This window comes from Colletotrichum jinshuiense, chromosome 8 (assembly GCF_051148585.1).
Source record: "Colletotrichum jinshuiense chromosome 8, complete sequence".
NCBI classification, from domain to species: domain Eukaryota; kingdom Fungi; phylum Ascomycota; class Sordariomycetes; order Glomerellales; family Glomerellaceae; genus Colletotrichum; species Colletotrichum jinshuiense.
Window position 1 is genome coordinate 816,987 of NC_139315.1, and position 14,645 is coordinate 831,631.

A 14,645-nucleotide genomic window follows, 5' to 3' on the forward strand; every position below is an offset into this window, starting at 1 on the left:
AGAGCGAAGAGGAAGTTCGCACCAAAATGACGACCATTGCAAGCCCACAGTCATTTGAGAGCGAGATCATAGAGATGGACGGATGGCACGTAAGATATTTGGGGGATTCAGGGAATTGCGGCTGCGCCTTGGTCCTTTTGGCTGTTGGCGATTCGAGAATCGCACGTCAACGCTCTCAACTGATGAAAAGTATAAGAGAAGTGAACTACTCGTTCTCTGTTTCAGCTAACGTTAGTTCGCTATACTTACAAAGTCACCAACTTTATTCTCTCTTTATCGTCTCACCAAGGTCCCAGTCACTCTATGCACATATTACCATTCGTCTCGTCCATGTTGCTGATAAGCTTAACCATTGCCAGCAGTATGGATCCAAGACAAACGGCAAATGTAACCGCCAGTACGGAGCGCACTTGCGCTTCGGTTCGAACAGTTTACTCAATTACGGGTTCGTCTGTGGACCCTATCTACAACAGCGCATTTGTTGAAGTAGATGAGTGGCGAGATGAGCCGTCCCCTCACCGTTATGTTCATGGTGGTTTCAATGGGACTGAAGCGCGCTTTTCCTTTTATTTCCCGCCAAAGGAGCAGTATCAAGGCCGCTTCTTCCACATCACTTATCCCTTGGCTTTAGAGTCAGACGTCGGCCCCTTTCCCATTCCTTTTGATGTGGCAACGGGCAACCTGGAATTCACATTGCACAGCGGCGCCTATTACGTCCAGACAAACAATGGAGGGTCTGACAGCTCAACCTTCAACGACACAACCCTCATAGCTTTCCGCGCCAACGCGGCAGCAGCAAAACAGTCTCGAGTTATCGCAGCACAAATTTATGGCGAGCATCGCCCATATGGTTACCTCTCAGGCGGAAGCGGTGGCGCTTTACAGACCTTGGGCGCGGCTGAAGCAACCTCCGGCGTCTGGGACGGGTTCCTCCCCTTCGTCATGGGATCACCTTATGCTACCCCGACAAATTTTGCCTCGAGGATGCATGCACTTCGCATTCTTAGACGCAGGAATAAATTTCCTGAAATCATGGATGCCGTCAATCCTGGCGGAAGTGGCGATCCCTTCGCCAACCTGAATCAGGAGGAGGCCGCAGCGCTCAGGGAGGTAACTGATCTTGGGTTTCCGCCCCATGGGTGGTGGAATCATGCGAACCTTACGAGCGGCTACTTCGCCTTCACCATGCCCGGTATCAAAGCTATGGATCCAACCTATGTGGAGGATTTCTGGAGTAAGCCTGGCTACCTCGGCGGCGATTCTAAAGATCCAATTCACGAAGAGAGAGTACAGCTCGAGACTTCCATCACGAACATAATCCCCGGAAGCCCCCTTCCCGTAATTGAGTTAGCCGACGGCTTAGACAGAGTCCTCGAGGACGCTGATCTATTCGTGCTGAGCGGTGCCGCGCAGGGCTCGCGAGTTGCAGCCGCACGCATTAGCGACAAGGTCGCCACCTTTGCAACATCCCTCTCTCTCGAATTCCCAGACTTGATACGGCTGCAGGTCGGCGACAAAGTTCGAATTGACAACAGCTGGGCACTGGCTCTGCAGACGTATTACCGCCACGACATCCCGGCATCGAGCGAGTTTTACGGTTGGGCCCATCTCCGTGACTCTGATGGCAAGCCCCTCTATCCTCAGAGGGACATTCCTGTCGCGGAGCTGAGCACCGTGAATGCAGCAGGCTGCGTTCCCAGCGGCCACACGACCGCCAAGACCCTGGTATTGGAAGGACTCGCAGATATTGATGCATTCGCTTGGCAGGCAGATTGGTACCGATCGGCGGTAAACAGGGCTCTTGGACCCGAGGGTCCTGACAGGCTAGCGGTCTGGTTCATCGAGAACGCGCAACATGATAATCCCAGCTCGGCCTTGGCACACTCGAACGCCATCAACTGGAGCGGAATTTTGCAGCAGGGACTGCGGGACCTGGCAGCTTGGGTAGAGCAAGGCCGTAAGCCAAGCGAAACAAACTACCGTGTGGTCAGATCGCAGGTACAGGTGCCGCAATCCGCGAAGGAGCGTGGGGGTATCCAGCCTGTAATTCACCTGCGCGCAAACGGCAACGCGAGCATTCAAGTAGCTGTGGGGCAGGTTGTCAACTTTACTGCAACTGTTGAAACTCCAACGGGAGCTGGGAACGTGGTGAGAGCGGAGTGGGACTTTGATGGCGTTGGCAGCTTTTCCAACCACCCAACGCCCTTCTCACCTCAACCGGCGGTCGAGCTCGCGGCTTCTAAGGCGTACACGCAGCCTGGGACGTACTTTGCTGTCTTGAGAGGCACGTGCCAGCGCCAGGGAAACCCCGACACGCCTTTTGGGCAAGTCGTAAACATTAGGCGGGTGAGAATTACGGTTAGCTAAACAAGGAAGCATTGGCTGTTCTGGCAGACAAGTCTCTTGGGGTTGGGGTATGTTTTCTTCTGGGACACTAGTTATGACTACAATTTCATATTTATCAGGAACTCACTAAAGAATATTAAAACGGTCGGCCCTAGTGCTCTCTTTACTCATATTACGTTTAAAATAGTTAAGACTACCCTCCAAGGAAGGTATCGCAGCAGTCGGCGCGGTAAAAACTATACTTCAATCATCGTCCCGCAGAGTAACCCAGCTAGATTGGAGTCGATGCTGAGCAAAGATATCTCGATACAGCACAAATTCACTTTTCTGCATTCATACTAATTGTACCTAAATCAATGTTTGCTTTATTCTACCACACGAAGCATTCAGACTAAAAGGCTCACCCAATCAACAAACCGGGTTCTTTTCACAATCGACCTGGGCGAGCTGAAGGGGTCTCAAACTTCCACTGTTGACACCAATGGACCATCAAATCAGGAGTCACAGGTCCAACTGAGCGCAGAGCAGGACTACACAAGACCGTCTTCTCCGTTGCATGGGTCTTTGTTTTAGATTGATTTTCACCCACCGCAGCAACGCCCCGGTAAAAGTCGAGCAGCTTGAGGCCTGGATTGCGATCAGCTCCTAGTGCATCGTTGGTGGACCGGCTCGCTTCCAGCCTATCAACCCAATCTTTAAAGCTTATAAGCTCTGGGATGCGACTCTTGCCGTAGTATTGTTGAATAGTAGGCGCCAAAATGTCAAAAGAGGTAATCGAAGGGTTGCACCCGTGGAAATACCCTTCGTGGTAGCCTTTTGACTGCTCTGTGACACCGCCAATGTCCAGAATCATTCTTGACATAGTCTCCACTGGAACCCAGGCGATCTGATTCATGTTGGCCAAGTGCCTAGGCAAGGCCTTGAGCACAAGGCTGCTCGCAATGATTGAAGGAAGCCATTCCTGGCGGCTCCAAGCACCCTTGTCGGCAAGCGGACCAGCAATCTGGCCAACGCGAACGATGGCGAGAGGAAAATCTCCGACTTTAGCAGCATCCTCCAGAATCATGCTAGAGACTAGCTTGCTCTGACCGTATCCTAGACCGGAGACTGTGGGATCTCTCAAGGATATCTCGGGAACAGGGCCACGACTTGGGTTCCATTTGCTCGTAGTGCCAATGGTAGAGACGAAAACCATTACGACTCGTTTTCCCGCCATGGCAGCGAAGTCTGCTAGGTTGCGTACTCCTTTGACATGAGGCTCGAAAGCCTCAAAGGGCATATTGAAGTTAACAGCCCAAGCATTATGAACAACCCGATCAACCTCCTTGAGTAGGCGAGAGTATACCTCATTGGAAAGTCCCATATTGGACTGCGCCAAGTTTGTGTGGAAGAATTCGACTTTGCCGCTCTCTGCTGGTTGTTGCAAACCGCGTTCCTCCATAGCCTTCGCCTGCTTCCCGGCGCCACCATCGTTTGATCTGTTGAAGCAAACAACCTTCTTGATGCAAGGGTTTCGGATCATCTCATCGAGAAGGTAGCAGCCCATGTTGCCCGTCGAGCCAGTAAGAATCACGGTTTGCTGGTCATTCGATGGTTCAGGTCGGCCATGCCCAGCTCGAATAAGATTCCTGGTCATGCGTTCGTACAGCTTCTCCATTGCCTCGATGTTTCGGCTGTCACCATTTGCTTCTTCGTTGGTCTTACCGTTGACAACAGCTTTGAGGATGTGGCTGGCAAGTTGATTGGGACTAGCATGGCTGTACATGTCGCGGGCCTCGATGGTCTTGCTACTGTATTGCTTGTCTGTGACGCGAAGACTCGCCGTGATAAAACGCGCTGCCGCAATTATCTGCAGAGAGTCCATCCCGGCAGAAAAGAAATCTGTGTCAGGTTCTAAATGGGGTACACCAAGATGGTCTCGAAGGAGTTTCTCGATTGACTGAGTAAGCGCCGCTTGAGAACTGATATCAAGACGCGGAACTTTGTTTAAAGGGATATCTCTGGGATTTTCATAAATCTGCTGAATTTCGTCGGCGTAAAGCTTGATGGTGGCAGATCTCTTAAGAGTGCCCTTGTCTGCCATGAGAAACGGCTTATCTTGTTTGGACACAGTAATCAGGTGCCTCACGATCCGGCCGTGTGTCGCTGTAATCCCGTTGTCAGCATTGATTATCAGGAGGCAAAGGTCGTCATAGGCAAGCAGGTTCAAAGCTGCAAGTAGCAGTGGTCACTTCTCTGGGTTCTTACCGATCGTCTCGTTTGCCTCGGCAACGTATGGCATAACACTTTCGATTAGGTCTTCAACCTCCGCCTCGGTTTTTGGTTGTACAAATGGCTCGATGATCAAAGCTGGCTGAAACCTTTGAGCGCCTACAATCAGTGCAGCGCGTACCAAAGGGCTACTGGAAATAATTTCCTCCATCTTTACAGGGTTAAGCTTTTCTCCATTTGACAAGTTGATGATGTTGTCAGCTCGACCATAAAACTTCCAGTGATGAGGCAGTGTCGGGTGCGGCTTGTACAGGTCACTAGTTCTGTACTCATGTTTTTCTGGGAAAGTGTAGAAGATTCCTTGAGTTGGGATCAGCTTTGAGTTTCTTGTCATGACCATTTCATAAACACCGTCGTCCGATGTTGCTCTGCGGAATTCAATCCCAGAGAGCTCCTCGTTGTAGATGAAGTATTGCCAAAGTTCCGAATTCTTTTGGTGGTATATGCAGAACGGCAAAGTCCTGAGGCAGTCAGTCATGTGACGTGTAAACCTATGGCAGGGTGAAGACAGACTCTGTAGCGCCGATTATGTTAATCAGCGTAATGCCATGCCTGACCAAAGTATCGCCGGCTTCCTTGTTGAGAGGGCCTCAAGGATTATTAGCATCATTAGTGGTTTTAAAGGTTCGGCAGCCTGGAGTCAACCTACCGCCTCCAAATCCAAGGAAGCGGAGCTGCTTCAATACAGCAATCTGCTCAGGATTATGACACATTTCCTCAAGGAGAGACGGAGGAAGCCCAGCACTTTGCGAGCCTGTAGCTTTCAAACATTCGATAGCGAGCTCGGGTGTGAGTGGCCGGTCAGGAAATGAGAAAACAACTGCTTTCCCTCCGAGGATTGCTGTACCGAGAAACCCGTAAACACCGCCAGCGTGAAACAGAGGCACTGTAATTGTCAGTTAAGCCCACGAGAGGTAGGCCGTTCTACTCACTAGGGCTGAAATGCCTGTCGGTTAGTGATTTCATCGCCCGAGATAAAGGAATGGCCCCATTCCACTCCGGAAGAAGCTGCTGGGTATCAGAAAGGGTAATGGAACCGTGTTTGGTGACAATGGGTTTTGGAAGCCCCGTGCTACCGCTGGTATGAAGGACAAGGAATGGATCCCACTCGGCCTCAGCGGCGGTCTTTGTATAAGGGATATTGGGGACCTGTGGTTTGGACAAAATGTCGTGCAGTGGTTCGATCTCAAGTTGCTTCATGTCCCAGTGCCCTAGCCAAAACTCAACAATGGATTTGTGAGATTGAGGACGTGCAACAACTCGACAGTCAGACATTTTAAACAAGTTCAGTTGTGCCTCGAGTGGATTTCTTGGCGACACGAATAGAGCCTGCAAACATATCAGTTTCACATAAGCTATTATAACTAGAGAGAATTTGCCGACTTTGTATCCGGCCTTGATGGCTGCAACAATCATGATCTGTTGAGATATCAGTACATGTGACAATGAAGCTGAATGGCTGGTGTTCAGTGACGTACTGTATATCTCGCATCATTCGGGCCGATGTAAGCAATAGTGGGAAACGAGTTTTGGGGAGGGGAGCCATAAGTCTCCAATATGACATGGGCAACATAATTGATGGCATTGGCAAATTCTCGGTACGTAACAGTTCTCCAACCATCGCGAGGGTCCGAAGTGTAGGGCGTGGAAAAGCATTCTCGGCGAGGCTCATAAGCAGCCCTCTCATCAATGATGGAGGGTAGAGTGCGTTGCCCGCAGACAGAAAGAGAGCGGGGCTCTGTGACTTGAACAGTAGTTGTAGCCATGACTATCTTAAATGATGAAAACTTAGTCTCAGCTTGGCGTTTATGGTATTCAGTCCCCAAGCAGTTGAGGGATTAAAAGGAGGAGAACAGCATGCCTTCATATATTTCGTTTATTTCCTGGGATTTGAGACCAATAGTTGAGATGACACGTGATGCCTCGCGGCATTTCTAAGCATTATGGGGGGCGACAATGTAGACACCTCATGACTGGAAGAGCTTACGATGCCGGGATGATGGCTTTAGTGGCATACAGATTACGCACTTTGGATGTTACAGAGTTTCACCACAGGATACCTCGGTCGGAGTGGAGATCTAAGTTCCGGTCTCCGCCTCTTGCAATCGCCCGTCCAGCACTAATCAACCGAACGAAATCCTAGCTTTAGTGCCTTGAATGAACCCAAAGCTTCACGCACTGCTGTGCTCATTGCCGAGATACCGTCAAACTTTTCTTCTTTTCTAAGGCATCCATCCATGTCACAGGGTTGTATGCAGCGTACGCTAGAAGATAATATTCTTCTCGAAGTACATTCTTGTCGTCCTACGACATAAAAGTCAGCATTGATTCATGATCATACACCGCACTAGAGTCAGTGAAAGTTTAAAAGCCGTTGGTTGCTGAGTTTCACAGCGAGCTTTACCGAAAATGTTCGGTAATGTTTGCACATGGCGGGAATAAGTACTTTGATAGCAAGGTTAATAATAAAATCCGAAGACCTAGCGCAAGGTTGAAGCAACTTGTGGAACTGTACTGCCTGAACTGTCTTATTGGTGCGAGAAACTTGTTCTGCTACTACTCACAGGTATCTGATACCAAACTGATCTACCCAGCAGCTATAGTGCACCTGCTAAGCTGAGAACAATTGGGGTTTTTGGTCCAGCCGGGGCTACGAGGACCGATTTCCGTCTCTTTGCAGCACTGACTCGTTCAGAATCATTTTATGCCTTATGTCCATGCCTCGGCTGTCTACGGTGCGGGGAATCTGAGAAACGCTGGCCATAGCTTCATGTCCCAACACGACGGATCTACCCAAAGTTTCACGCCATATTTGGCGGAAGGGGTTGAGAGCAATGGCTGTAGCTTCTAGTTGATTTCCCATCAAGCTATCTCAGCACACCGACCCAAGTTGGCCCGAACCGTCGACTGAACTGTTCTACAATACAGCCCGTATCGGTATAGTCAAAAACCCACAGTAATGTCAAAAATCAGATTCACATTTAATACCTCCCCGAGGATTTCAACATAGCCCATGGTTTAATCATCCAATACCTCATGGGCAACGTCAAGCACCGTAGAGACCTCCATGTCGGGTTGGTTTGGCGTAAGGCGTCGGTAGTTGCAGGTATCCCTGCATATGCAACGTTCCCCTCATTGGCTTAACTACATCATCGAACTCTTTCTGTGGCATCCGGGCTTCCCGGGGCTAGGTTGAGTTCCATGAGCGAAGTCAAACGGCTCGGCACTACGGCCTGACGGAGAAAGTGGAGCGCGAACTCCGTCTAGTAGTTGAACGTGCAGATGCCGATACCGAACACATCGTATCTTTCCCGATGCTTTCTTGTTTTAAGCGCGCGTGTGGACACTTTGAAAATTACAAGTACTGATAAGAGAAACAGTAGGATTTTTAACGATAGAATTTGCATGGAAGAACCTATCACCACTACATGCTCGGCCATTCAACATGCATTTTTACCTCCCAAGATTCGTTCTGCGCTCCGATTGAGACGATGTGCACGGCAGTCGCTTGACCGAAACTCTTTTGAGTAGAGAAATTGTTATTCTACCTGGACTAATATATCATATATCAATACGCTTGAACTCCAACCCCAGTTGACGACAATGAATTAGATCCCAAGGCCTGTCGGCCCGCCCATAGGCGTTTAGTCAAACACATCCGTGACGTAGCGAATGTTTCTCTGCGACTCGAACCATTCCTTGACGGTCTCTGTATCCGTCTCCTCCCCCTTGGCCTTCTCCATCTCGACCTTGATCTTGATAATCGTGTCTTTGGCCGACTCGGCCACACCACGAGATCCGCAAACGTAGGCCTTGGCACCCTGCTTCCACAGGTCAACGAGCTCCTCGCGATCGTGCCACATGCGGTCCTGCACGTGCTTGCAGCCCTCGCTCTTGTCCGAGTCGCGACTGTAGGCGCGGCGCACCGTGACGGCACCCAGAGCCTCCCACTTGTCCAACTCTTCACGATACAGATCGTCGTGCTCGGGCGAGCGGCAGCCGAAGAAGAGGAGCGCAGGGGCAAGGGTACGACCTGCAGCGAGCATGGTGGCGCGCTCCTGGACAAAGCCGCGGAATGGGGCGAGACCCGTGCCGGCGGCGACGCAGATCAAAGGTGTCCTTTCGGCATCGGAGGGCAGGCTGAAGGCAGCGTGCGACGGGCGGATTGCAACGTGGAGAGTGTCGCCCTCGGCAAGGGAGTCGAGGTAAGAAGAAGCGACGCCGATGTAGGGCCCCTGACCAGAAAGAGAGGGCTCGTTGAGAACGGAGAAGGTAAGGGTGACGTTGTTGGGGTGGGCCATCGGCGATGAGGAGATTGAGCTTAGTTGTGTTAGCGAGACCGAGTGTGGGACAGAGAAAGAAGAGAGACTTACTATTGTCTGACGCGCATTGGCGGCATCATCGACAGAAAGACGCCGATGGGCAGGTCAATGGAGGGGTGGCGCTCAAGCAGGTCAAGGACGGAGACGCGCTTGTTGCTGATCTCTTCCGCATAAGCCTCACCCGCAAGACGGTTCAAATCGGTCTTTGTGGCTTCGTCCTTGGCATACTCTGCAAGAGCAAGAATATTCTGGATCCCGCGTTAGTATTGACGGACTGCCAAGGTATCAAACATCTACTTACTCTCTTGGTGGCAGGCTGGGAAAGCTCAACATACGAGCTCAAGACGTCGTTGGCAGGGACTGATGTATCAACAGGGAGGGACGTAGGGCCGTCGGTTTTGATGCTGAGGTGTGCATCGCGGGCGAGGTGGAAGCGACGCATGGCGCGGTACACGCTCTCCTTGGGGTTGATCGGCAGAACTGCGAGGTAGTCTCCCGCGGTGTAAGTCATATCCTCTGGGATCTTGATCTCGACGTGCTTCTTGATGCTCTTTGGGTCGCCACCCTCCTTGGTGAGGGTCTTGGTCGCAATGACAGTGGCCTCCTTGACATCCTGGCGAAGAGTCGAGGTTCTGGGGTTGCTGATAACCACGTCCACGCCCTTCGTCTTGCTGTTGTCAGCAGTGGTAGTCTTATACTTGCTCGTCAACGCAGGCCAGAGAACGTCATCCTCCCATGACTCGAAGTCCGTGAAGACCGCACCCGCCGAGGCATCCGTCAGGCCGATCTCAGCGAGACGCGTCGCGCCAAGCTGCTCAAGGGTGGTGTCGACCAACTTGGGGATGCGGTGGAAAGTCTGCACCCAGTCCTTGTGACCACAGCCAAAAACAGCATAGGAAACATCCTTGAGTGCTGCCTTGGCCTTTTCTTGCCCCTCAATCCACGCCACAAAGTGTCCAGCGTTGTCTGGTGGCTGTCCCTCATAAGATGCCGTGATGATCACGACGGGTTGGTCGGTAGGCAGACTGCCATTGGCACTGTCCAAGCAGTCAACCTTGGTGGCGTGGAAGCCATGAGACGAGGCATCTGAGGCAATGCGCTGTGCTAGGGACTCGCAAGTTCCGCTGTTGGACCCGTAGAGGATCGTCAGGGGCATGCCGCCCTCACTCTCTCCCGCAGCTCCCTTGGTGGTCGCTTGCGAAGCGGGCTTCTCGGGCTGGGCCAGACCAGCCAGTCGGCGCTCGAGTGTGGTCGGTGTGAGGCCGTCGCGCAGAATGGCGCGCATGTGCATGTCCTTGGGCTTGATCGTAAGGGTCTGCTTGATGCCAAAGGAGTAGTTGGGATCCAACACGAAGTTGAAGTTCTGGAGGAGCATGACCATCACCAGAAGAGCCTCTTGCCACGCGAATGGCCGGCCGATACAGCCTCTCATACCGTTGCCAAACGGCTTCCAGCAGTTGGGGAACTCCTTGGTAATGCGGTTGAAGTTGTCGTCCATCATGCGTTCGGGCTTGAACTCGTTGGCGTCCTCGCCCCAAACAGTCGGGTCGAGCTGGGACTTGGCGAGCAAGTTGATAATCGTCTCGCCCGCCTTCACTGGGTACTTCCCTGCGAGTACGGTATCCTCAAAGGCCTCGACGGTGAAAAGCGGGATTGTTGCGTTAACGCGTAGGGTCTCGCGGAGAACACCATTGATGTAGGGCAGCTTGGAGAGGTGGTCAACCTTGATTTGTCCCTTGCCGACAACATCATCGACCTCCTGCTGTGCCTTTTGGTACGCCTCTGGGTGTTTCAGAAGCTGGTAGAATGCGAAGGATAGGAGACCCGATGTTGTCTCGTGCCCAGCAATCAAGAACGTGATCAGGTTGTCCATGATGCTCTCGTCCGTCATCTTCTTTCCAGTCTTCGAGTCGACTCCCTCCAACATGGCCGTGAGAAGATCGCGTCGGTCGCTCTTGCCCTCCTTGCGCGACTCCAGAACTTCCCTCGCCGTGGTTCTGAGGATCTGAATGTCGTCGTTGAACTTCTGGTCCTTCGCGCGGTAGAATGCCGACGGTAGCGGCAGACGGCGCGACATGTTGCCGGCCTCAACCAGGAAGTCGCCCATGGCCTCGATAAAGGGATGAAGCACAGGGGAGTAGTAGCTGTTGAATCTGTAGCCCATGGAACACAATGCCAGCGTGTCGAGAGTTAACCGTGTGAAATCATCGGTCACCATAATCTGTGATTCGGGGCCGTAGCGCGCCCACTTCAGAGCCAGCTGCGACGCGATGTCGTGCATCTCATCGTACATGCCCCGAATCGAAAGGGGACCGAAGGCGGGCATGAGCACGCGGTGAGCAATGCCCCAGTTCTCCTCGCCCATCCTTGCCTGTTCTCGTGGTTAAGATTGAGTCCAAGTCACGGCATATCTTTTGTCGCGTCTCGCTAGAACTTACTGTGAACAATCCATCGTGCACGCCATCTCTAATTTTCTTTTGGATGTCAGAATACGGACAAGATTGACCAGGTACGGCTCAATGAGAGAACGCTTACACTCAAGGCCTGATTCACAGACTTTTTGAAGCGCTTCTCATCGCAAGTCTCGTTGACCAGAGCGCGTGTCGAGACGAAGACAATTGACCGGCCAGGAAAACGCAGTCGGTAGATCTCACCTTGGCGCAGATGTCAGCTGCATGTCATCGACAAGATACGGGGGGTCCAGCCAGGGGTAGTCTCACCATACTGGTCGGCAAGCGACACCATGGACCCTAGGGGGAATTCAGGGTCGATCTGGCTAATGTTGCCGAGAAACGGCAGGCCGGAGGGCTCCGGGATCGGTACGGTTTCTGACATGTTGTGCGGATAGGTGTCTGTGTGTGTTGTGTGTGTCGGATCTCCAACCTCTGATCTGTCGACTAGAGAATCCTATGGTGCATTTTCGTGAGCCGCGAGAGAGCAACAGAAGGGGGAATTGGGCCTGGTAATATTCAGAATCGCGAATCGCCTGAGCTCCATACGTGGCTAGTCCCTCCGTGCTGACAGCGTTATGCCTCGGTCCCATCATCATGCGTGGAGCCCCAGGATGAGCGCTGATATCATGCCCGAAAAAAGATTTCCGTTTCCCACTTTTCCATGGCGACAGGTGGGCCAATCCTGGGGACGTCAATGGTCCAGATGAACGAGATGGTGCCAGCTTGTCTTGCAGGTCGGCCATCCCGCCGGTCCCCGTCTGAAGTGAAACAAGGCATTCGGCGCCAGTCCAATTCCGCCCCGACATGCTCCAGAGAATGCGCCCGCCCCCTTGTCGTGTTACCGCACCCAGGACCGCCCTATGGAAAGGGTGCAAAATAAGCTGTGAGACGTGATACGCCTTCAAGGTTACCCTTCGCCTGTGGGTAGTGAGTCAGGGGTCGTACCGGGGGCCGTGCCGCCCGGAGTTGGAGTCCCTTTCCCGCAGTTCTGTGTGATTAGAAGAGTGAAGGTTCTTGCCGAGGTCGTCAATTCATAAGACCATTCACGTTATAAATCTGCCCAGAAATGAAGATCTGACCCCCAAATGCCCCCCCCCAACAGAATCGGGCCCAACGTCACAGCCATCAGGGGGTGTGATCCCGAGATGCATGATGTATGCACGTCTATGGCGCAGCGACGAGAGGAAGCCGGCTTGGCCGGTGGCCAAGTAGGTAAGATACCGGTGCTAACCTTACCCCATCCCGCTCCGTCGGGCGAACCTAGGACTCCTCCCGCTCCGGACCGTTCAACGCAATGTTGTCGGACTGCGGCGGGCTCTCGGTAGAATCTCGAAGACCGCGCTGAAACTTGTACAGCCTGGCGTCGAGCAGCGTTGTAAACAACTTTTCCCTTCTAGAGCAGAGATTAGTGAACTCGCCGCGCCCTCTCAAGCCCGAGTGTCTCATTCTCGTTTTTAATTTGCGGGGGAGGATGGGCAAAATGACGCAGCACACCGCCGTCAGCTTGGCGCCTTGGTGTCATGATTAGGTATTGAAAGTTCAGGACTGCACGCACCAGCGCGGATCGGGAATGGATCCAACACTGACTGATGCGCGCAGCCCTAGACAATGCAGGATATGCCATAACTATTAGGGTATATCCGTATGCGTAGTCTGTTGGGTTTTCACCGCCTGCAGCCTCCTGCGCTCATTAATCATCCTTGCAAACCTTACGCGACGAATCGTCGACTCCACGATTGGCCAGTGACAAGATGAGCCAACTGTATTTTTTGTACCTTGAGCTGTGACAATGCGCCATCGTAGTCAGCGTGCCGGCATGTAGATGCATTGCCATTGGGCCATTTACTTCTTTTCATGCCAGGAAGCACCGCATTGAAGGTGTTGATCTCATTGTACGATATGATTACTCATTTCAACGCTCGACCATTAATTCGACACAGAGCAAACTATGCTCTTGACAGGGAACCCTTGAGTTTCATTTCCTCAAAAAGTTTGATTGACGATGTTTCCAATCTCTTTCTGCCCGGCATAGCCCGGGTCCTGGGAACTGTCAAAGATATTCCGCTGTGCCATGTACACACAAAAGTGAAGATCTCCACACTTGCATGTGTGGTACTTTGGCTTATGTTTGAGTCTGACAGGAACCTCATGTGGGTTTACCGCCACCAAAGGTCAGTGTATCGACCAAGAGCAAGCTCGCCCGGCTCAAATAGACCGTGCACGGAATCCCATCCCGACTTCATCTGTGCGATGGGCAGCCATTTCTGCCTCGACTTCTCTACCTCCGCCAACGCAGCCTCGTCTTCGGGTAATAGACCGCACTCCGTCAGCGCCTGTTCGGGCGGCACCGTCTTCCTCCCATTCTTGAAGACGAATCTTGCAATTGACGAAGCAAAGACGGCCTTTTGCGGATCCTTCTCCTCCCTGGCCTCCTTTTTGCTCTTCTTCGGTTTGGACTCGGGCTGCATCGCGTACTCGCTCGGCACGAACTTGCCAGCCTTCACAAAGTGTGATACCAGATATATCCACTTCTCGTCCCACGACAACACCCGCGTCCACAGCTCGTACTGCTCGTAAGGGCCGATCTCTTTGCGCCAGGTGCACTGCGCGCCTCCCATGACCATGACGAAATGTTTCGGTCCGGGAAACGGGTTGAACGGTTTGCGGAAGAGTACAAGGCTAATGTTGCCGCGGGACATGTCGAGGTCGGTGAAGTAGGTTGAGTTAGACTTGTGCATGTTGTAATCGCACTCGAGCATTGGCGAGCGGGTCGCGGAGATGGCCGGGAGGAACAAGCATGCCGGGCTAAGATGTTTCGGGGGCGCGGTGTCCGTTAAGCGTCGAATGAAGGTGCGTAGGAATCGAATCTGAGCAAAGGAACGATGAGTTGTTGAAGACTAGAAGATGCATGATTGGTAGGTTAGTGACTTACCGTCCACATAAAGTGCCAGTTCTTGATGTTCGCCAAGGCGAGTCCAATCAAGAGCGTTCTGACATTCAGAAGCGAAAGAAGAAACTCTCCATAAGGAGCTAAGGAGCTCCAAACAGCTGCCATTATGTTTGTTGCATGCACTATCCCTGCTTCAATTCCTTGTGCTTCTCGGTTTTTCGACTTGCGTGTTTCGGTGTTCCAGAGATGTTCTCGACACACAAGAGCCGCTGTCAACGATAGTTAGGGCAACAACAACCGTAAAGATCCCCAGCCCTTATAATTAGACTCATATTGAGGCCCAAATATTTTCTCGGCGATTGC

The 14,645-nt window shown here is 52.2% G+C and overlaps 4 protein-coding genes across 4 annotated transcripts; 1 reads left to right on the forward strand and 3 right to left on the reverse strand.

The window, feature by feature from the left end:
• Positions 1–363: 363 nt before the first annotated feature.
• Positions 364–2,367, forward strand: EsH8_VIII_000237 (PKD domain-containing protein; the record flags this gene model as incomplete). The annotated part of the gene is made up of 1 exon (XM_083269279.1): positions 364–2,367. The coding sequence occupies one exon, from the start codon at positions 364–366 to the stop codon at positions 2,365–2,367; it is 2,004 nt and encodes a 667-aa protein (XP_083129047.1).
• Positions 2,368–2,773: 406 nt separating this feature from the next.
• On the reverse strand, positions 2,774–5,095 carry EsH8_VIII_000238 (uncharacterized protein; the record flags this gene model as incomplete). Its single annotated transcript, XM_083269280.1, has 2 exons — positions 2,774–4,491; positions 4,594–5,095. The coding sequence occupies 2 exons, from the start codon at positions 5,093–5,095 to the stop codon at positions 2,774–2,776; spliced, it is 2,220 nt and encodes a 739-aa protein (XP_083129048.1).
• A 3,166-nt stretch (positions 5,096–8,261) lies between these two features.
• EsH8_VIII_000239 (bifunctional cytochrome P450/NADPH--P450 reductase) lies at positions 8,262–11,774 on the reverse strand (the record flags this gene model as incomplete). The annotated part of the gene is made up of 6 exons (XM_083269281.1): positions 8,262–8,937; positions 8,991–9,187; positions 9,241–11,310; positions 11,378–11,413; positions 11,475–11,593; positions 11,660–11,774. The coding sequence occupies 6 exons, from the start codon at positions 11,772–11,774 to the stop codon at positions 8,262–8,264; spliced, it is 3,213 nt and encodes a 1,070-aa protein (XP_083129049.1).
• An 878-nt stretch (positions 11,775–12,652) lies between these two features.
• Positions 12,653–14,447, reverse strand: EsH8_VIII_000240 (acyl-CoA thioesterase; the record flags this gene model as incomplete). The annotated part of the gene is made up of 3 exons (XM_083269282.1): positions 12,653–12,785; positions 13,553–14,259; positions 14,325–14,447. The coding sequence occupies 3 exons, from the start codon at positions 14,445–14,447 to the stop codon at positions 12,653–12,655; spliced, it is 963 nt and encodes a 320-aa protein (XP_083129050.1).
• Between the last annotated feature and the right edge of the window lie 198 nt (positions 14,448–14,645).